The sequence below is a fragment of the Epinephelus fuscoguttatus genome, linkage group LG4 (genome assembly GCF_011397635.1).
Source record: "Epinephelus fuscoguttatus linkage group LG4, E.fuscoguttatus.final_Chr_v1".
NCBI lineage: Eukaryota > Metazoa > Chordata > Actinopteri > Perciformes > Serranidae > Epinephelus > Epinephelus fuscoguttatus.
In genome coordinates, this window is record NC_064755.1 from 9,178,338 (window position 1) to 9,201,096 (window position 22,759).

General features: G+C 40.4%; 1 protein-coding gene and 1 pseudogene across 1 annotated transcript in view; both read right to left on the bottom strand.

Annotated features, from left to right (window-relative positions):
* Window positions 1–22,493, bottom strand: part of cpne2 (copine II) — a 74,986-nt gene extending 52,493 nt beyond the window's left edge. The window contains exons 1-2 of the mRNA XM_049575075.1: window positions 22,242–22,493; window positions 16,381–16,581 (exon numbers count right to left, since the gene is read on the bottom strand). Coding sequence (XP_049431032.1) covers window positions 16,381–16,557 — 177 coding nt within the window. The 5' untranslated portion in view covers window positions 16,558–16,581; window positions 22,242–22,493. The remainder of the gene's footprint in view (window positions 1–16,380; window positions 16,582–22,241) is intronic.
* The window catches only part of LOC125887275 (uncharacterized), a 753,166-nt pseudogene that overhangs the window by 575,462 nt on the left and 154,945 nt on the right, over window positions 1–22,759 (bottom strand).

Consider the following 22,759-nt stretch of genomic DNA (forward strand, 5'->3'; position numbering starts at 1 on the left):
AATGTAATGCAAAAGCTGGCCAGTGCTGCTGAAACAACATCAAGTGTAGCATCATAGATGTATATGTAAGTGTCAAGAGGTTGATGTCAAATAAATGCAACACCCTAATGATATTAACACATAAAAAAAAAATGATTTCAGCATTGGTAGGCATGTCATTATTAGCAGTAGGGCTAATTGTTAACCAAACATTAGTTGACCAAAAAGGGTGTTAGTCGGCAAGATTTCATTGGTCACTTAGTCACAGAAAAAACAACAACACGAAACTCTATTAGGAGCTGTGCCTTGTCAATATAAATCAAAACCTACATGACCGTACCATGTGGGAATTTAATTTGAAAGGACAGACACAGGGAAAGGCCACACACAGCAGACAGGAGTCCTCTCACAAACCAATCACAGCTGACAGATAACTTTCCCTTTTTCCATAAATATTCAGTCTGATAAATACGGAAAAGTTGATGATTTTAGTGCAGGAGACTACACAGATCTTAACACTGCTCCCATGGATGATAGGCCAACACATAAACAGCGCCTGGAAAAAGATCAGTTCTGCAATCAGGGTTTCAGGTAAAAAGGCTATACGGTGCTTTATTATGTAGTAACCTAAAAGCTGATTTATACTTCTGCGTCAACTTTTTCTGTCTGCCATTGATGCGGGACAGGTAATGAAAACAGGGTTTGATGAAAGTAAACTATAGTAACACTGACCCAATGGTACGGTAATAAAAAAAAAAAATAAATAAATAAATTAAATTAAATAAAACAGGCCATGAGACTGTAGGTGGCACCTTCACGTTACAGAGCCATTTGATTCAATGTTAAAATAATTGAAAAAAGATTATTATGGACTTACACATTTAAACATTTTAACCCTAAAGTTAATGTGCTTTGTTCTCAACTACTTTTCCCAGGTGGATCCAGCTTTGAGGTATTACATGTGATGAGTTCTGATGGCCCCAAAAAATAGCCCGGGACGGACGGCACACAGACAGATCAGAGTGTGTGGGTGTCTGTAAGAGCATTGTGAGAGTCATACTATTTGCTCTTGGTCCTCCAAACCAGGTGGTTGGATGACTAATACTCACTGGCCGTGCTACTCTCTAGTCTGACTCACACTGAACACACTGCATTGTGTGTTTATCCACCATTAGACGAGGTCAGTATATGTCTAGCCTGTCACCACTTCTGAATTTAGGTGAATATAAAAGCCATTTTTGAATGGTCATTGGACTGGAGATGTCAGCCATGAAATGTCACCACTCTGGGACCGAATTACATCTGTCCTTCTGTTGATTAACAGGCACTACACAAAGCACTTTACTTTGTTTGTTGTTGTCATATTCTATTACAGTGTTTGGTGATGAGGGGTTTCAGTGTTTGTAGGTATGTGTTGCTAAATATAAGTAGGCTGATTTGAACCAGTTCACACAGAAAAAAGTGCCACTACCTGGGTTTTGTGATGGTCCTTTCTAGAAGCATGGCACTAATGATAGTAATGTTGGTCAGTAAGTTGGTCAGTTGGTCCAACACTTTGATTCGGACCAAAATATCTGGATGGATTGCTGTGAAGTTTGGTGCAGACATCCATGGTACCAAGTGGATGAATCCTACAGATTTTGGTGTCCCTCTGACTTATTCTTAAGCTCCATGAGTATGTTGATGAACATTTGTGGTTTTAAAGTTAAAGATCTTGAAAATTACTGGATGGTTTGCCAAGAAATTTGACACAGACGTATACACAGGATGGACTGTAATTACTGTGGTGATCCCCTGACCTTTTATTTGGTGCTACTATCTGCTCAAAATTTTACTTTGTCCAAAACATTGGTTTATGACCTAATACCTGCAAAGCTAATGACATTCCCATCATCCTCAGCTGTACACTGTGTTTAGTTAGTGTTTAGTTAAGCATCTTAATATACTAATCTGAGATGGTTAATAAAGTAATTATACCATGCTAATGACAATGTCAACAATGTTCAACATCAACAAATTAGTTATCATAAACATGTAACTACACTGACAATAAACAATCTCAGAGCACCACTTTGGCTAAGTACAGCCTTACAGAACTGCTAGCATGTAGATTCTTGTTTCCTTACTTAGTGTGTTATGTTAAGTGTCTTTGAGTACTTGGAAAAGCTCTTATAAAGAAAAAAATATTTTACAATAAAAAGGATTATTCTTGTTTTATATTATTTATTTGGAGAGATGAGAAATGGATTTTTCTTATCTATATCTGCATTCGTATATTGGTCATTAAACACCCGTTTGGCTTTTTAATGAGTCCAATACTTTGTTTTATTAGCACAGTTTCCAGTTGCTCATTTTAAACATGCGTTACATTTGTTATTGCCTAGATTTGCACAGCTTAATTACTTAACTTGTATATGTGTATGTGTACATATATATATATATATATATATATATATATAGACATGTCTTTCAAATACTGTATAAATGCTGTATAAATACTGTATATGAAAACTATTTTTTCAATGCTGTCTTTTAGCTGTGCTACAATTCACACTTTTACAATTAAGACTCACATGTGCTTCATTTGTGACATCGGACAGCGTCCAATTTCGGTTTAATTCCTTGTGACTTGTTTTCTCAATCGAAAAGCTTTGAGTGGTTTTTGATGGCAGACACATGCAGGTTGCTTTCCCTAAAAATATTACTTATGTAGGTAAATACGTCTTTGTTACAATTATGGTGACTCTCCCTTACTGAGATCAGCAATTACAGTAGTTTTCAGCATTATTGTGTCTAAACCTTGCTTTGGTTTGCTTGCAGTATTGTCCGCAGTACCAAATTGTTACGGACCCAACAAACATTACCAAAGGCTTCTATTCGACAGCAGTATTGGTACTTAGTCCAAAAAATATGTATATCTAACAGGCTCCTTGTTGTTGCCCACCGCCATGTCAAAAATTGAGAAGTTTGCTACGTCACACAGATGGCGACTGTTAAAGGTGAGAAGTATCCATCATTCCACACTCAACTTTTGGACCATTTTGAGTGTGCCAGTAGTACACTGAATTTTCCCATACTTTGCGGTGTGAACGCACTTAGCGCATTTGTGCACTCAAAACATGAAGTGTTAGTACAGAAGTATGCAATTTGAGACACACTGTCTGTATCACTCTGTCCTGATTAATCTGTCCAGAAGCAGCTGAAAATCTCCAGTGTTGTTTGAACGTATACTACTTCACTTTGATAATCCAGTAGTATCAAATAACAGTATAGATATGAGGTATCTCTATAAAATGTACGTGTCATTATAGATGCTTTATCGAAAACATCTTACATGTCTCTGACTGTAGAAATTGTTATTACTAAAGAACTGAGAAGAGACAGACTGCAGACCTACTTTAAAGGGAAAAGGGTTTTAACTTCAGCCTGCTAACAGTGCTTACAGCACTTATCCATCTGTCTGACGCATGGGAGGAGAGCAGAGGAGTACGGCTGCACTTTGTGGCTTAAAAACTGATATTGCTGGGGCATCATGGCAGCCCGGCAGGCTCAAGTACATGTCTCATATTTGTGCTGCTGTGGATTTAAACCTGGCTCACCGGGCTTTGGAAATGAATCAGACCCTTGTGGCACTTCATCCATTTTCTACCCTCTTTCTTATCAGTCCATGTTTACTATCAGATGAATGAGACCAAAAGAAAAACAAGACCACAAAAATGACAACTGAAACCGGCCTTTCCCTCTGAGATACACAGGGTGTAATAATAACAATATTAACAGCTCGGGGCAACAATAGAATAGTACAGGGTTATGATAACAAGAATTTCTTAAGACTGTCGTCAAATTCGAAGAATAAATATAATGCATGCTTCAGGAAAATCCTATAATCTGCCAGTTGGCTGCTTGACTTGCTGGTGTATGTTCTACCGTCTCTTTTATAAGTGCACAATTTCCCACTGTTTATAGGTGTTCATTGATTGGCAATTCTTCTGGGTTGCCTGGTTTGACTGGAAAGTTGCCTGAATACACAAGGACCTGATGGACTACAGCTGCTTAAAATTATTTTAAACTTTTTAAAGCAAGGTCCAGCATGGATTTTACAGTTCTACAGCCTAATTTACAAGGACTTTTGTGATAACGGTAAATGTGTGTGTGTGTGTGTGTGTGTGTGTGTGTGTGTGTGTGTGTGCGCGTGCGTGCGCGTGCACCCACGTGTGTGCGGACATCTGTTTTTTTCGTTCTGGTGTTCAATAGACAGAAGAGAGACACCACAGCCAAACAGCTCAATGCTAGGATGTTCAATCAATGAGATGAGCCCAAATGGTTTCAAAGACTCAGACATCAGAGAAGTTGCTTTTATAAAGGAAACACCTGGACAAACTTGCAGCACCAAAACACAGACTTGCATAAAAAATGGCAGTTACAGTGTTTCAATAGCAGGTACTTAAAACACCTCAAAGGCTCATTTATACTCCCTTTAACTCGCTTTACTCCCCTGAAAATAGACACGTCCGTTTCAAACATTGTAAACGTCATAGCCCACATACTTCAATGCATCCTTTATGATGACTTTATGATTAGGGTCGGGTCGGGTCGGTTCGGTTCTCGGTAATACCAGTTCGGTTCGGTACTCCGTCTTGGTCATTTTACGGCGGAACGTACCAGGGGCGTCTCTAGGATTTTGACACATCCGGGGCTTAGCCCAGAAGAATTAAGCAGATGCGTGCGCAGATGCGTGCGCAGATGCGCGCGCCAAAATTTTTAGACATAGAAACATTCTCCACATATCTTACAGGTACCTGCTCTTCTGGACTAATTGAATTAAGGCATTTCATGGTTACCATTTAATACCAAATAGGCTAGCAATTTTCACAAACTTCCCTCAATAGCCCAGGCACAAAAATGCCCCATTCATCATGTTGAACATACCAACAGCAACCATTCAGCAACAGTAAACATTGAGATGTTTAATGAACCATGCATCTTGTCATGTACAGTATTTACATTGTTTTACTTTGTACATTTAATGCTCTTTACATACTCATATGTATTTATTCTTTACATATTCTTTAACATTCTTTAACATAACATACTCTTTAACATAATATTTGTATCTCTTACAGGTCTCAGGTTAGGTCTCTGCCTTAACTGTTCTTAACTCTACCTATTGTCTTTGTTTCTTGTACTTAACTTTTATTAATGTACTCTTTACATCTTTTTTCCTTGTTCATTTGTCTTTAGTTTTACTTCAAACATTTGTCTTGTACAGTATATCTGTCTTAACTTGCACTCTACACTTGACTTTACATCTTGTTTTTCTTTTTCTTTCTTCAGTCATCATGTACAATTAGGTATCTGCATTAACTCTTACTCTACACCTACTGTCTTTGTTCATTTCTTGTTTGTAACTTTTTACTTTCACTCTACACTTGCCTTTCTTCATTCTCAGTTGCTATCTGTTTCTTCCTCATTTCTTCAGTCCTTTATGCATAAGTGCATATCTCCTTGGTGTGGCTTGGGCGAACTGGTCAATGACGTCACCATGATCTAAGCCACAAAGGACATCCTTCTCGATAGCCAACATAGCCAAATGATGTAGCCTGTCCTGGCCCATTGTTCTCCTTAGCCAGGTGTGGAGATGGCGCAATACGCTGAATGAACGCTCACAAGTGCAACTACTGACAGGTATTGTCAAAGCTGCTTGGAGCACTGGACTCAAGGTGGGGAACATATCTGGGTGAAGAAGCTTGTAAATACTGCACATGTCTGACATGGCACCTTCTCTCTTCTGTCTGGTAATGAACTGTTTTGCTACTAGGATCTCCTCTTTTTCACTGATATTTTGTAGTGTGTCGCAATGAGGTCTAGGGAATCCTCAGAGAAAAGTCATCAGACGCTGGGTTACAAGCTTGGATGCCTTTCATAAGTCCTGCTCCCACATCAGAAAACCGGCTGTTCAGCTCGGCTAGCATACGGTCAAGGCATGGATAGAACAGGCATTGCTTCAGCTGGTCTTCTGTGCCCAGTTGAACCCTTGCACCCAAGGTGGACTCTACAGTGAAGTCCTCCATTCTCCTCTGCTTGTGTCTGCGACCAGTTAGGCTCTGAGGTATATTATTGGCAGCACAAATGGTTTTGGCTTCATTGAATAGCTTATCTGAACATGACTAGCAGATAGACAGTGGAAAGCCTGGACAATTTCGACAGTAGTCCGACACCTAGAGGTGTTGCACTCTCTTCCAGGCACTTCAAGACAGCTTGCAGATTGTCAAGCATTGCTTTCACTTACTTAACCTGACATGCCCATCGGGTTTTAGACAGCTGGACAAGTTCGCTTGTTCCCAAGCCCAGGAGCTTCTGGACATCAGAGAATTTCTGATGATTTACGATTGATACACTGAAGTAACTATATACACTCTCTAATGTTTCAAAGAGTTCACTTGCTTTTTGCACAGCCTTACATGTGTGGCAGAGAACCAGGTTCAGTTTGTGAGCATAGCAGTGAATGTACACAGCTTCTGGATGTTTCTCTTTAAAGCGGGTTTGAACACCACTAATCGAACCACTCATAACAGACGCTCCATCGTAAGCTTGGGCAACACAAAGGAGGTCATTCAGGCCATTTGATTCCAATACTTGTTCAATCGCATTTGTGACTGACTCTGCATTGAATCCCTGAAGGTTGCAAAGTTCAAGCAGGTGCTCTTTAACTGTGCCATCAGCTGCGACATAGCGGACACAGACAGCAAGCTGTTCTACATGGCCATCTCTTGCCTCATCTGCCATCACTGCATACATTTTGGATGTCTTGATCTCTTCCACTATGCTTGCCGTGACTGCATCAGCGCAACATTTTATCATGCAATTTTGCAAGTTAGGAGAAAGGTATGTAGAATGGGAAGGGGCCTGATAGTTTTGGAGGAAGGGGTCAAATCTTTCCAATAGCTTCATAACTTCTAAAAAGTTCCCCTGATTATCACTGGCAGCATTTTCACGGTGACCCCGGAAAGCGATCCCTTGTTTGCCTAAAAAGCTAGTGACTGCCACAATACGCCGCATGTACTCCCTCCTTTCATTAATCTGGGCAACATTTCCCACATTCATTTGGTCAACAACATCACCTTCCGTTAGTGTAGCTCTATAATTTTTCCGGGCTAGGAGAATGACTTGTGGACAGCACTTGCCTCATGGTCTCTGTAGCTATCCAAGGCCCTTTTCCAGTTCTTAAAGCCCTTCGTGTTGAGGAGAAGATCTTTGTTTGCTCTAAGGTTGAGTTTACCAAAGAGCCTACACGAAAAGCAGTACGAAGAATTTCGGCTTAGAGAATACTCTAGCCAGTCAAACGAATCAAACCATTGCTTCCCAAAACTGGTCAAGGGGTACTGGTCCAGTCTGGGTTGCTTTGGGCCCGTTTCTCGTGTCCCTAAATCATTCTTGCCTAACAGGCTCCCTGTCCTCCCTGACCTCGAGTCATCTGCATTGCCAAAAAGGGGGGAAAGAGAGAAAATAAAGCTATGGCCTCACTCACATTTTAGTTCCAAAGCCAATGAGCTATTGATGGAATAATCTTTACATAGCCTACACTACTACAGGTACCTGCACAAGCATTGTCCTCGCTCTGGTCAGCAGCATCACTGGTAGCACCTCTGTCTGCTGAATCTGTTCTCATTTCTGAAAACGTACAAAATAATGTTAAGCCATAGCCTACTGTGAATTAAATATTAAATTAAATTTTATAATAAAGCTGATTCTGATAATCCTATTATTGCTTTTACAAATGTAAAACCTAACTGGGATACTGAAAAATGACTTTCTAGAATGAAATTCTAAAAATGTATTATTTTTATTTTTTTTTTAAATGTTCAGTACTGTATAGAGACATTCTCCACATAGCCTACAGGTACCTGCTCTTTCATTGTCCTCCCTTTGGTCTGCTGCAGGATCCCTGAACACATCCCTATCTGCTATCATATCTGAAAATTAAATGTAAACATAACATTTTATAGCTTATTTATGAATGTACGTATAGTCAGTATTGGTATCCCATTGCAATTAATACAAATAATTATGGGCAAAGTTGCCACTAACTTATGGCATTTTCACATGCCCAAACACTGGACCGGTTACGCCACTCTAGTGTAGCATAAAAAAGACATATCTGAAATATTTTATTTTCCTGCATAATCGCCCAACTTTTCCTCTATTTTGCCCATCTGTCCAGCTTCATTTAAACCCAACCAGCGTTGGGGAACAACATGTTAACCTGTCCTAATGCTACCACCTAGTGGTGGAGAGACACCTTGAATAATCACACAGTGATTTTAAGAAACAAGCTAACTACCTCTTCCAACATCCCTTGTGCTTGTCAGTCTGATGGCAGCAGCAGTACCAGCAGAAGCAGCAGTGCCATCTTGATTATCATCATCTGAGAAAAAGTGTGTTAAATTATTTTAAGAACACACAATTCACACTACACTTGCATTCAGAGACGAATGCTTGGTTAAGTACAAGGGTGTACTGCAAACCTGTCATATCACCGGAGAAAAAGGTGAAAACGATGCAATCCCATAACCACAGATCATCAAATGAATGACCCATTTTGAATTTAGTTTGCACCCATGTACTGACATTAGCTAGCTAGGTAACAACACATTGTTTTTCCATTTAACACATTAGCAGCTACAGTAAAAGAGGCAGGCTGTGCAGGATCCCTGTCTGCTAGCTAGCTGCTATCATGCATGAAAAAGAAAATAAACAAGATGGTTCGACGTTATAGCCTAACATTAACTTTAGCTACTTTCCCCTCTAGAAGAAGCCCAAGCTTAATTATTTTTAGGTACACAATTCTCACACACTACAATTGCATTTACAGACAGATAATAATAACAGATCGTTTTTTTCCCATGTAATATCAACTAGCTGCTAGCTAGCTAACGTTAACTACCTCCCTCTAGTAGTTCCAGCTGCAACACTCTTTTCGAAATTATACATTTTTACATAATTTCTATTCCCATTACCTCTTTGATTGCTGACCACCTTTGGGGGGAAAAACATGGAAATCTTTTTTTGTGACATCCCAAAGACAGCTGAACAGCTTGCTGTTGTCAAGCCTGCCTGTTGTCAAGTGTGCCTGCTGCCTGACGCTGCTGTTTTGGGTGAATGACGTCACGTGCGACCTGGAGGTGTTAACCACTTGTGTGCCAAAGCCAAAGGAGTGGCTTTTTCAAAAAAATAATAATTAATTGTTACTCAAACCTGTCCAAAAACACTGTTTTATCGAAGCATCAATATAAGATAACCGTAGTTTGAGGATGTTGTCTTAAAAAAAAAAAAAAATAATAATAATTTTTTTTTTTTTTGAAAATTAATATTCAGGGCTAATTAAAAAGCATCTGGGGCTTTAGCCCCGAATGTTTTAGCCTAGGGACGCCACTGGAACGTACGTGGAGCGGACTCCGTGGAAGTCCGCCCCGACTAAAAGCGGACATCCGCAAGCCCTGTGCGCGCAAAGCTCAGATTTTACGACCGCGTGGACTCCGCTCAGCGCACCAGTGTCACACAAAAGACTGCTCGGCATGTATTTTTCACATCGCGGGGATTTTTCGCAGACATTTTCATGACTGTGGATATTCCTCGCAGAGTCCGCTCCGCTTATCGTACGCCCGAGTCTGTGAGCACCTGTGTCTGCCTCTTCGCCAAGCGCACAGCGAGCAGGAGAGAGAAGGGGGTGGGGATGGGGTGGGGACTGAGCTAGGGGGTGCGAGTGTACATGCGCCAAGGCCTCTACTGTAGCCTGGAGTTTGTTTAACAGTGATGGGGAGTCGATAATGGCGGACAATTTAGTCTTGAAGAAATCAAAGAATGCACCACTATGGCAACACTTTGGCTTTGAGCCAGACGAAGGAGGCAACCCTTGTTTGCACTGACTGAGTAAGCTAAACCTGCAAATTTATTTGTAAGGAATAAAAGAAACAAAGTGTTACTGTCACTCTGTTGCCCTAAGGTCGTTTTTTTATTTTAAATGAGTCCATTGTGCCCCCAAGTGGCGAAAACCCGGTATTACCGACTTGATGCGTTTTTTTTTTTTGTTTTTTTTTTCACAAAAACCGGACCATTTTCTTTTCCTCATACCGACCCTACCCTAGCATAGATACAGCCAATAGATGGCACTAGAGGTCAGAGTCTAAAGATTCACACAACAACAAACAAGGCAACGATGAAGGGGGTCATAATGTTCCACCTTAAACGGAGGCAGTGTTGTAGATGGCAATGGTCTACAGTCTATAGTCACATGTTGCTTGAACTACACTACACTACCTTCATGATCTCAGGTGGTACTGCTCTGTTTCATCAGTCCACTGCACTCTTTCATTTGATAGCTGAATATTTTTGAATACCTCTGTGTTCTTCTGCACCTTCTCAAGCAATGAAGAAGTGTTCTCTTCAGCCCATATATTCAGAAGGCATCTCACTTCGTTGTGAGTCCAGGTTTGTCCCACTCAACATTTTTGTAGCAAATGCACAAATAGGCTATGAGTTCACCAGTCACGAAAGCAGGTGAACTTTGAATTTGTGAAGCATACTTTGTTTTTCTCACATGCCTCCGCAGAAAACAGTGAACATACTGATTTATTGTTTGATAAGACACCATGTTCAACAACAGCAAAACTATATAACCTTTTACAAACTGTCACCCAACTGGTGCACTATAATTCAACCCACCCCCACAGATAGGTTTCACCCTCAGTTCAGTTTTACATAGAAAGGTTTCAGTGCATGTGTTCAAGTACTGAGCATACATCTGGATAAATGACATTTGGATTATGAGTTGTGTGAGAGTCTGTAAACCCATGTTTTGATGTAGTTATATATAGATTTTCTTAACAAATTTAAGGTAAGATAGCATCATTAATTGATATACAAATGGTCATTTTGTAGGTGATGTATTCTTTTAACACAAAAATTTAGTTTAGAGAACCTTTAATAACCCAGAGTTCACCTTTATGTGGACATTTCAATTGATTCTTTAAATCATTAAACACCTAAAGAGACCTAACAAAGGACACTAGCAGTGTGTTCTGGCAATGATTTTGGTGAAGGACCTTTTTATTTTAGCTATCTTTGTTTCATTTAAATGTGTAGAATAAAGCAGGAAAGTCACTGAAAACGAGGTTTAGTATAAAAAATGATCCAGCAATGACATTACAAGGCTACATAACGCTGCACTAAAGATGTCATTATAAACTCCACTGATTTTAGCATCCCTACTGTACGTGGTAAATCGTCACTTTGGATGTGAGTTCTCACTTGCAGTGTTACAGGCGCATTATCTGTGTCCATAACACGTGTTGAGATTAGTATGAGGATTTACAGTTTGGAGAGAAAAAATGAAAAAAAAAAAAAGAAAAGTCAAAGGAATTTAGAAAATAGCCAAAGCAGTCTGCAAGCTGGGTGCCACGTCATTTACATAGCTGAGATCCATATTTCTGTCTCACTAACACCAGCTTTGGCTGCTATCGTAATCTTCCATCATGGTTTCTTTCATTCACCACTTTCCTTCGTCCTCCGCTTGTTCAGTCACACTCCTTGTTCTATCTGTCGCTCATTCACGTTCTCATCTCTGTCTCCTCTCCTTCTCAATCGTCTCCTTCTCTCGCTTATTTTCCCTTCACCCTCTCTTTCCCTCCGCCAATTCTCATCTTCCTCTCTCACACCTCCTCGCTCTCACTCTTTCCCCCTCTCTTTCTCTCTCTCTCTTTTCCCCCGATGGACCCAGCTGCTTCTCACACCTCGATCTCACAAGACAGACAAAGATAGACAGAAAGTGAGACAGAGAGAGACAGAGAGGGGAAGACTGGTGACAGAAATGAGGAAGACAATCGGAGAAAGGAGGAGAGAGAGAACACAAAGCTAACAGGAGGGGGATCAGAGAAAGTGAGAAAGCCGGGGTGTGAGAGAAAGAGCGAGCTGTGGATAATATCCGAGAAAAGGTTCGGGCCTCATTTCGCCTCCTCCATCGTTCCCTCACTCCAGGAGCACTAAGCTTTTGTTTCCCTTCCCGTTGCCATAGTAACAGTTGGCAATTCCACATTGGAGCCACATGCCCTGCTGACCGACAGCTAGCTACAACCCGAGGCACTCGCCTACACACACACACACACACACACACACACACACACATGCACACACATGCACACACATACACATACAAAAAAGCCAGTTTGCCCTGTTGACCAGCTGTTCGCTACAGAAAAGCCTTGAGGCAGCAGCCTACACACACCAAAACTTCATCACCATGTTCGTCTTCAGCATCTTCAACTTAGCGCTCATGTTTTCATTTTTCTACACCATGAAAACACTGTATATCACACATTCACATCACATATTGTCACAGAAATGAAGACGGCACCCTGAACAAGGAACAGAACACAAAGTGCCTGAACTCAACTTTTCTGCTACTTGATGCAGCACAGCTGAAAGGCTCTACGTATCAAATCTGTAGTCAAGTGCCATTTACAGTAACCCTACTGTAAAACTGAAGATCACAGCCCAGACTTTTATTTGCTTCAGTCACTGAACTAAACCAGCCTGTATCTGGGATAGGCATCTACACGAGACGTGTCTTTAACTCCTTTCACACAAATCTCTTGCTCAGCAAAGATAGCAAATACTAGGGCTGTGCGGTATACCAGTTCGTACTGAAAATCAGTATTTATTTTTGTTATGATATGAATTTTTCATATACCGAAATACCAGTGAATAGCCCAAACAACGTCCAGAACGTGCATGGCAGGAAAGTGTTTCAGCTAAACTTAGACACGTGCACACACACACACACACACACACACACACACACACACACACACACACACACCGTGTTTACCGTTTTTTCTTTTGTCTTAGGTCTTTAGAAACTACCGTTATATAATTTGGCACTACGGACGCTTTATATCCAGGCCTATAGAACAGGCCTATACCTTGTCCTTTAATCAAACAAACTAAATAGCCTTATGTTATTCATCTTATTTACATGACAGCATGTCATTTCTGTCTCTACATGGCCGCATGTTTACAATTCTCCTCTGCTCTCTGTATCGCGCACGGCGGAGTTTCGCCCCGATGTGCGCACACACACACACACACACACACACACACACACACACACACAGGTAAGCACACTAAAGCACGGCTTGGGCCGCATTTTCCTGACCGAAGCTGACCGGAGTCTGAGATAATTATAACCGAGCACGGCTAGGTTGTGCACCTAGCTTTAAGCTAGGTGCACAACCTAACGCATTGACGGATTGACGCTGACCAGAAGTCATTCATTCCAATGGAGGTGACAATGACGGCTAGTAACGGACTAGCATGCAGCACGGCAGCGGTTCCGTTGACCCTCGGACCGTGGAGGCATTGGATTTCTGCTACTTGGGCGTTGACAAGATGGGAGAAACAGAGCGTAATGGTGCCGGAAGTAGGAAATATATTGCAATCACAGTTGTAAACAAACAATATCTCATTTATTTATGCAAAAGAAAAATAAGCATAAGATTTTTTTTCCACTATTAAAAGTGATTGTTGACCATAGGTTGATTTCTATGCAGTTGATAATTACTCTATATTTTTTAATTTCGCATTAATTTCTATATATATCAGCTCTTTCAATAGCACACTACTCAACTCATCTCAGTTCAGTTGGTACAGTGACTTCGCAGGAAGATATTGCTAGCTCTTCTGCTAGATGACTTCGCTAACAGCTCTCGCCAACAGCATGCTAGCTAGCCGCCTGCATCTAGCCAGGTCTGTCAACTCGCAGCATTGTTCTGGGGGTGGGGAATGCGTTGGGGAAACGCTCCCTTAAAACAGGAAAAATAGGTTGTGTAACCAGTGTAATGGAGCGGAGCCTGTGTTGCGTTCAGGCATTGTCATGTAAACAACAAATTCCAGCACTTGAATAGGCCATAGCACAACACAGCAGCATGTCAAGTGGGCCGAACCCGAGCAATTATTACGGTCTTACGGTCAAATACCGTGAAACCGATATGATTTTTTTTAAAAACATGTGATATGAAAATTTTGTCATACAGCCCAGCCCTAGCAAATACTATCAAATTGTTTATTTAAACCAACAATTACTTGTATAAAAAAATTAGGCAATAAAATAACATATCAATTACAAATCATACATTTGGTCTAGCTCCACGAGACATCTAGGCCAGCCTCATGCACTGAGAGAGAGCCACGTATCAAGATACTGGTAACCTTCCTTAGAAAGGATGAAAGCCCAAAAAAAGGTTTATGGCAACTAGAGAAAAGGAGCGAGAAAGGGGTAAAAACTAAACTGAGAGTTTGACATCTGACTTTACATGACAATTTTTACTAAGATCAATTTTTATGAAAAATCTTTTTGATTCTTTTGATTTGTGGACCCTTGCATACAAAAAGAATATAAGTTATTGAAACAAAGACACGTTTGGACTTAATGACCACTTCACAGGTAGGGAGTCAGCACATTTTTCATCTCTCTTGTTTACCATGCCAGTAAATCTGAATAAATTATACTCTGATGCTCATGGTTTCTGTAAAACGAACTGAAAAATTGAACTGTGGAGAATCTAACCAAGCTTACAATGTGTAGCGTGTCCATATAGACAAAAGTTTAAACGTTTATATTTGTATGCTTGATCTAAGAAGCTTAGAGCTAGCCCAAGCGGGTAGCCGATGACTTGCTGGGCTTTAAGAGGTTTTATACATCCAAGGAACTTCTATAGACTACATGGCTTTGCAGGGTCAATGACAACCCGAACCAGCATCTAATTGAGACTGGTCTTGATCTTTTTCTATTACAGTTTTATGTATGTGCTTGGTTGTCAGGAACTGGAGCCAGTCCCTGAATACACTGGGGCAAATGAAGGGCTACACCCTTAATAGGCTGTTAGTCTATCACAGGGCTCAAGCAATAGTAATGCCACAAAGTAACATTTGCTTGCCCATGCAGAATAGGTGGGTCCTGAAGTTTGGCGACATAGTGACTGCTCACAAGATTAGTTGGTGATCTTATAGCTGGTGAGCCATTAACTTAAAAGCCAGGCCAGCCAGGCTAGCGCTACTCACACAAAATATCTCTTGTAAGCTTAGCTCAATTGCTAATGGAACGATAAGCTCACATACTTAATTCAAAAGATGTATTTGTATCATCAACTCCTGTCTCATAACCGACTGCAAACTATTCCATCTGTGGAACACTTTTTACACTGACAGAGGAAGTAAAGTAGAATGATGCAACACAGCTGAAGCTACAATCGCTTCCTCCACTTTGGACTCTCCAGCTCTCTGTCTTGTGTTTAGATGGCTTGCTATTGATCAACGGCATAAATCTACTTGTCAAAGTTCACCAAAGTTCAGCTCTATACGGAACATTGTCTCACTTAATTTCAGCTCCTTAAGCAAATCCACTAATTGTAGCAATTTCATTGGAATGAACTGATTTTTGCCATGAAATTTCACTGCTCTTAAGTCGTGGTGTGACCAAGCCCTTAACCTGCGTGTCTTTGGACTGAGGCAGCAAACACTTCAAAGAAGCGCAGGCAGACACAGAGAGGACATTCAAACTCATACAGAGATATTGGAACTGAAAATATTCAAGCAGTGTGTGGTATTGATTGTACTAGTTTGTACATGGCAAAGATTGTAAAGTTTCAGATCTTCAAGTGTCTTGTTACTTGTCATCTGACACTATTACAAATATATCTGTAATGAGGTAATATTGGTCCATTAGGGACTTTACTTGTGGAACCTTATATCATTAACTTGGCAGCCCTAATAGCGCCTTTAACCAAGACGACAGTGCCAGTACAACGCTGAACAACACAAATGTTGCAGCATCCTACTGGGCTCAGCACGCCGGGGCTCATGCCAGATGGTCAAGGCATCATGAGTTTGGATCTGGCTCACAACATATACTGAGCAAAGCAACATAGACAACAAAGAAAATCCTCTTGTCTTTCTTTCTTGGAACAGCCAGCATGGTGGACGTGACCTTGAAAGCACATCTAACACTTTTCAGATTTTCCTTCCTCCCTTCAGTCTTCTTTTTACTTCTGCCTATCTTTTATCCTCTTCTCTCCACCTCCCTGGAGTTGAAAAAAAAAACCAGCATGAAGAAGCGGAAATGGGTTTGACTCTGTATGATCCGAACACTAATATATTTTCTCTGTGTTCAGCCTTTTCTCCTCAATCTGCCATTTCCATCCTCTGCTGATTTCTCTCCATCTTTCCACCTGTTTTATAAAGATAAAACATGCCTCTTCCTCCCTCCTGTCCCTTTCTTTAGTATCTCCTCCTCCACTTTTCTCTCCATCTGTCAGTTTTTCTCTTATCCCACTGTCCCTCCATTCTTACCTCCACCCAGTTTCCATCCACTTCATGAAAGAGAACACAGAATGGGTCTGACTTGGAGGCTACATCTCGGTCCAGCAGGCTGGTTGCAGTGACGGACAGCTCCACCCGGGTGATACAGTGCTGTGGTCCGACACTGCGTGTCTGGCCCTCAGTGGTCGAGCCTAAAGTGTAGGCCATGGTCTGAGGTCACAATAAATTAACCTGGAGGAACGAAAACACAGAAAAATAAGTAGGATATACTTTAGCCTCATACATGCCCGCACCAGCTGTTTTTGGCCCAGTGGTGCTTTGAGCAGTGTGCATAAGTATGCATAAATTCTTAAGTTTAGAAGGTAGAATGTTTCAATATGTTCTCCTTCTTAGTTTAGTGTGTTAGCATGCTAACATTTTCTAATTAATAGCACTAAATGCAAAGCAGAGGCTGATAGGAGTGTCATTAGTTTTGCAAGTATGTGGTCAAAAATTAAAGTATTAGACTATGGGGCTACAACTACCCTTTAAAAAAAAGAGCAATTATTTTGACATTTTCTCAACCAAATGATATTTTTTTCCCCTATAAAATATCAAAATAGTACAATACTGAAAATGCCCATTGCAATGTCCTAGAGCAAAAGGTGATGCCATATAATGTCTTGTTTTGTTTCACAACACAGTACAAAATTTAAAAATATTCTCCTTACTATTATGTTAAACCCTGGAACAATCAAGTTTGACATTACTGCATAGTTGACAAAATAATGACAAAATAGCCTGCAATTAAATTTATTTTGATCAACTAATAAATTAATCGATTATTAGTTCAAGCACTATGTTGGACATGATGGTTCTAGACAAAAAAAACATAAAGTTATGACAAATCTTCCTAAGGGGAAATGTCAGTACCAAACCAAACTTGTTGAGATATTTCACTCACAATGTCTATCTGATAGTGCTAGAAGAAAAATTTGGGGGTCCCCAAAGTCAGTAGGATACATCCTCTGTGGAACATGAATATCTGATCAAAATTAGGTTCCATTCCATTTAGTAGATATTGAAATTTGGCACTGTATAGCTGAGAACTTTGACTTGCTGATGGCACTGCACAAAAAGTCACAGGACATCCAAAATCAGTGGACATCATCCCCTGAGATGCCTTAATGTCTGTACTAAATCCCATGTCCATCCGTCACGAGTCTTTTGAGATATTGTCTGTACCAAAGTGGCAGACCGACCAACAAGCTTTGCCACCCATACAGCCATGCCACTATTGCGGCTAAAACCAACAAAACTAAAACACAGTACAAACACAGAAACGTGGTGGCACAGAGACAAACAAACATCAAACATTAAAGCTAAAGAAAAATAACTTTTGTCATATTTGCTGAAATTGTCACTACATCCTGACAGTAGTATGAGACCCATTCCTCTGGCTCTTTGTACAACTTCTAATGAAGCTCTAGCGAACACAAGAAGACAATGCTTTTCATAGTTAGACTGTAATTTTTCTTTCTCACCCTGCCATTGACTCCTTGTACCCATGCTCACTCATTATTGCCAGCTGTCATTGTCCAGGGCTGTCAATTGAGTCATCAGCTCTTCTGCAGTTGATTCACAATTAACCAGTAGCACAGCGACACACCTTCCCTGTCATCTTACTGCTTCCTATTTCAAATAGTTCTTTTTCTGTCTGTAGTTTTTTCATGCTGCAGCTGTGCACACCCTCCACCTTTCTATCAATGCCAGTCTTCTCAGATTCATCGGCCACATCCGCCTCATCAGCCATCATCCTCAGAGTCAGCAGCCACCACCTCCACCAGTGTCTGGACTACATGGGGGGATTTATCCTGCTGCCACTCAGATGTCCCTTGATCACAAAATATCTCCCTCTAGTGTCAAAGTGCCAAAGACTTCGTTAAATCTTAATCAGCACAAATCATCTGTTAATCTAAACACCCATATTCTGTATCAAACATTATCTTAACTTCATTCATCTGTCTCTTCTGATTCAAATGGCATTTGCAAGAAGAAAACAACCAATCAGAGTTGAGGAGTCTCTAACTCAGCTGTCAATCATGTCACTCACTGCTTTGAACTATGGTCAAACTGTTAAACTTGGCAGTGTTGATCAAATAATCAAGATTCTGTATCAGCATTGCCTATTTCTCGCCTGAAATGTTTTCAGAAAAATATTTTAGTGTACTGTTTAGCTGTAAAATGACAGCTGCCATGGTGAAGTCAGTCAAAAGCAAAACAAAGCACTGCCCACCAGCTGGAGAAAACGTTTTCATTTTACAGCTTAACAATGCACTAAATATGTTTCTGAACACAGTTGAGGTGAGAAATAGGCAATGCAGTGACACAATCTTAATTCACATTTGATCAGCGCTGCCTAGTTTGACCGCAGTTTACAAGCAACATGATTTTTTTCACAGATTATCTGTCTCATGTACTGTAGTGTGGATGTACTTGCACTCCGATATGGATTTTTTTAGGGCCGATGCCGATACCGATTTTTTTCCATCACCCTTAGCCGATGACTGATTATGGACTGCCGATTTTCTTGAGCCGATATTTGGGGCCGATACTGCTTTTGCTCCCTCAGTTTACATTAAAAAAAAAATGACACAATGATAACTAATATTACAGGTCTCAAGTTTAAAATAAGAAACATTTATTGAACAGTACAAAATACTAAAACAAGATGGAAAGTTGAGTTAGAACAGGTAGAATATTATTATTATTATTATTATACATTCAAATAAAAAAAAGAGTTCAGTGCTCTTAAATCTTCCAGTAATGTCTTTATAAAATAAACAAATATTTAAGCTGAAGCATAAATAAAACAACAACTACTGTACACAGTAGGATTCAACAGCTTTGTTCAACTTAACCACATACTTTCAAATGAAAAAAAGTGCCAGGGAAAAATAAATCCGCGAACCCACGCGCGTATCGGCCGATGCTGATACAAGTAAAAAAACTCAAATATCGGCCCAATATATCGGCCGGCCGATGTATCGGTCTATCCTTAACGCTGACACGGGGAGAACATGCAAACTGGCAGAAGGGAACCCTCTTGCTGTGAGGCGACAGTGCTAACCACCACACCACCGTGCCGCCATGACAAAAAGTTATTTTGTATGAAAGTTACCAACTGTAGCTTTAAAAGCATTTTATTACCAACATACCATCTGCATATTTACCAACATACAGGAGTGGATTTGTTTACTGATGTTCGACCAATCTAGGCTTTTAAAAGGCTGGGGGGTAACTTCCTCTGTTCGAGATTAGCCCAGGCATTTAGTGGTATCTCTGTCTACCTCATTTTCTGTTATCTCTGTACTTTCTATAATTAAGATATAAAATGCTCAAACATTTTTTTCATAAAATGTACTATGAGGTTTGTATAGATTTCTTTTCTGATGGTAATTAAACTGTAATTTACAAAAAGAAAAACAACTTGATATTATCAGCTGCACAAACACATGACAAAAAATTGGGTAAACTGTGGTCAGGGAGCGATCTCTCCTCGACATAATGAATAAACAAACATATTTCTATAATAATAATTTAAAGATGAAAGGTCCACCTGACATGATTCCTGTGAAATTAACTTTACAGTAGGTTGTTGTTACATATACGGTGATGGCTGGTGTTCAAGATAACATGCAGTTAGCTACTCGTTACGGGTCTTACGTAACACTTAACAGAAGCAATTGTGTGTTATGTGTGTCTTACACAGACAGCCGACAAAAACATAAATTACTGAGAACACCACTGCAGAAAGAAAATAAGATGCTAGCAACACACTGAGTGTACATATTTGTTGCCAGGCAGAGTGTGCATTTCCATACAGTAATCAGCAGTTTACAGAGGTAGACGATCTCAAAATGATGTTACAAGAGACACTGAATTTGTTAAATTTAGGTAACACTTCAATGTGTGCTTCTTTCAGAATAGTCATTGTACACCAGTAAGTGCTTTGCAAATAATAAAATCATGATTACGATATGTGTCCTGTGGTTTTACAACCCAAAAGAATTAAGTTTAATTAGACTAACGATACCGTTTAGCTAGAAATACCCACTGAGGAAGAATTAAACACAGGCATACACACACAAGCAGAATGTGAGGCCTTGGGCATGAAGGTTGACCGTCATGTGGGTCATGACTGCCCTCTGAAAACCCCACAATACCCATTATTAAACATTACGAAGATACACATACACACACGTGCACACAGATCAAAGCCATCACAAAACCTCCGACATGGAGAAAAGCCTCAGGCAGGGGAAAAAGGCACAAAGAGAAAACACATATATCGTGAACACTGTTTTAGTGTTATAGAAACTCTGTGTCTTAACATGTTGTTCTCAATGATAACTTGTGTCATATTTGAAATTATTTCCCAGAGGCTCTAAGGAGAGATAAACAGCACAGCACCTTGTGCCCATAAAGCTGGTTTTGTTCTCGGAGCGGCAAGCTAAAAGGATGCTGTCTGTTGCTAAGATACTAATGTGTCATAACCAGCGTGCTCCTCCCGGTCTGCTCTTGTGATGTCACACTGGTAGTGGTGATGTACTGGAAATACCAGTGTAATGTTTTCATTCATTTACTCAGTCATTCATAGACGGTGAAAAGCTTGTTTTGACTGGCTGAAATACTTTTACCCATTCATTCAGTGTGTTGAAAGATGAATGGATGAATTTATCAAAGCTTACGTGGCCTTTTTTCCAAGATGAGCTTGTAAAAATTAAAGACTCAAAATATCTGTTATATTAAAAGCACAATTCATACATGATGTCATAGTGCGCCAGGGCAGGTGTTACATCACGTTATTCTCACTATAATTGTCAAGAATGATTATCAGAGCTGTTGTCAGGGGAGGGAAAAATATGTCTGCTGCTCAAGCGGTCTTTCTTTTTCCTGGCAAAATATATGTTTTCTGTGTTTTAGTTTGATCCGGGAGAAACAAGCAAAGGATGTTACCTAACTTTCAAGCCTGCAGGCAGGAAAAGCATCATCTTACTGTCTTCTAATGTTAATCCAAAAGCGGCTGATGATATAACCTGCTGAACCATCTCCACTTGGAATTATTTACTGCAGCTGCAAACAACCTGAGCATGCTATTGACATCCTATCATCTCCCTTTCAGTGTGCCATTATACAAACACCATTTGCACTTGGAGTGGAGCAGCTCTATACTGTGTGTTTGAGAGCATTACAAGCTTTACAAGGTCTATAGCAAGAATTACATTAAGACTAAGTTTTATCTTATCTTAAACCCAAACTGCAGGCAGACAGAAACCTGGCAGCCTTGCTCAGGTCTCAGGTTGTACTGACCCTGATGAAGACGTTCACACCCATTCACACTGCACATCCACAGCAGAGTCACCTCTCAGCAGGAAGACAGAGGGCAGGCTGAGTGTGACTGACTGACGAGCTGAACAGCAAGGAAACTCTTTCATACTTGTTAATAGCAGTGAGCTCTGCACACAGTCATTACGTCTAATTACATGTCCTGTCTGCCACATTGGTGCCAAAGTGACCAACAGAAACGAAGACTGTAAACAGTAATAATTTGTCAGTTAAATTGAACATGAAATAGGCCAAACAATAAAGCTGCAACTCTATCGTCCATACGCACACAAACGCACTTCAGTATGTTTCCTTTGATATTCGCCGTGCACGCAAGGTGTTGAGCAGAATGTCACGTCCTTCCGTATTTAACCTCTCTAACCAGCAAAATGACTGCACATGTAGACACTGGAGTCATTTTCACAACTGGGCGTCTTATTCTTCAAACACCACACACCAGCTGTTAAATCTCTACACATGAATATCACACAGGAACAAAATATGAAACCTGGTGTCACACTCACCTCAGTAAACGACGTCCAACTTCTTAACCGCTTTTCAGTTGACAATTTCTTGAATGACTGCGCTCAGTGAGGAGAAATAAACCCCCCAAAAGACTTTTATTTCTACTAAAGAGTGGTGACTGAAGTTGCTGTGGCCATTGTTATCCCGAGTATCCTGCAAGGCGCAACAGTGTGTGAACGTAAATCATCCTCGTAGCCACCTGAACTCTATTCTCTCAGCCCAGCGCTGCTGATGGACCGAGCTGCGTCAAGTTAACGGCACTGGCTAACGACCGGAAGTACTGCGAGTTCTCCTCACAAAATAAAAGCGTCGCTGTCAAGCTCATGCAAAGCGTTTCCGCCTGAAGTGTTTTCATGTTGTTGTTGTTATTATTATTGTTGTTTACAATCAGATAACGTTTTCATCGGTAGACTTAACATTCATATGCTTTGCGTGACTATCGTGCCTTATTGACCAGCAGTTTCTGTAATAGTAGCTAATATAGTATTCTAAAATGTAACATGGGAAATCTATTATT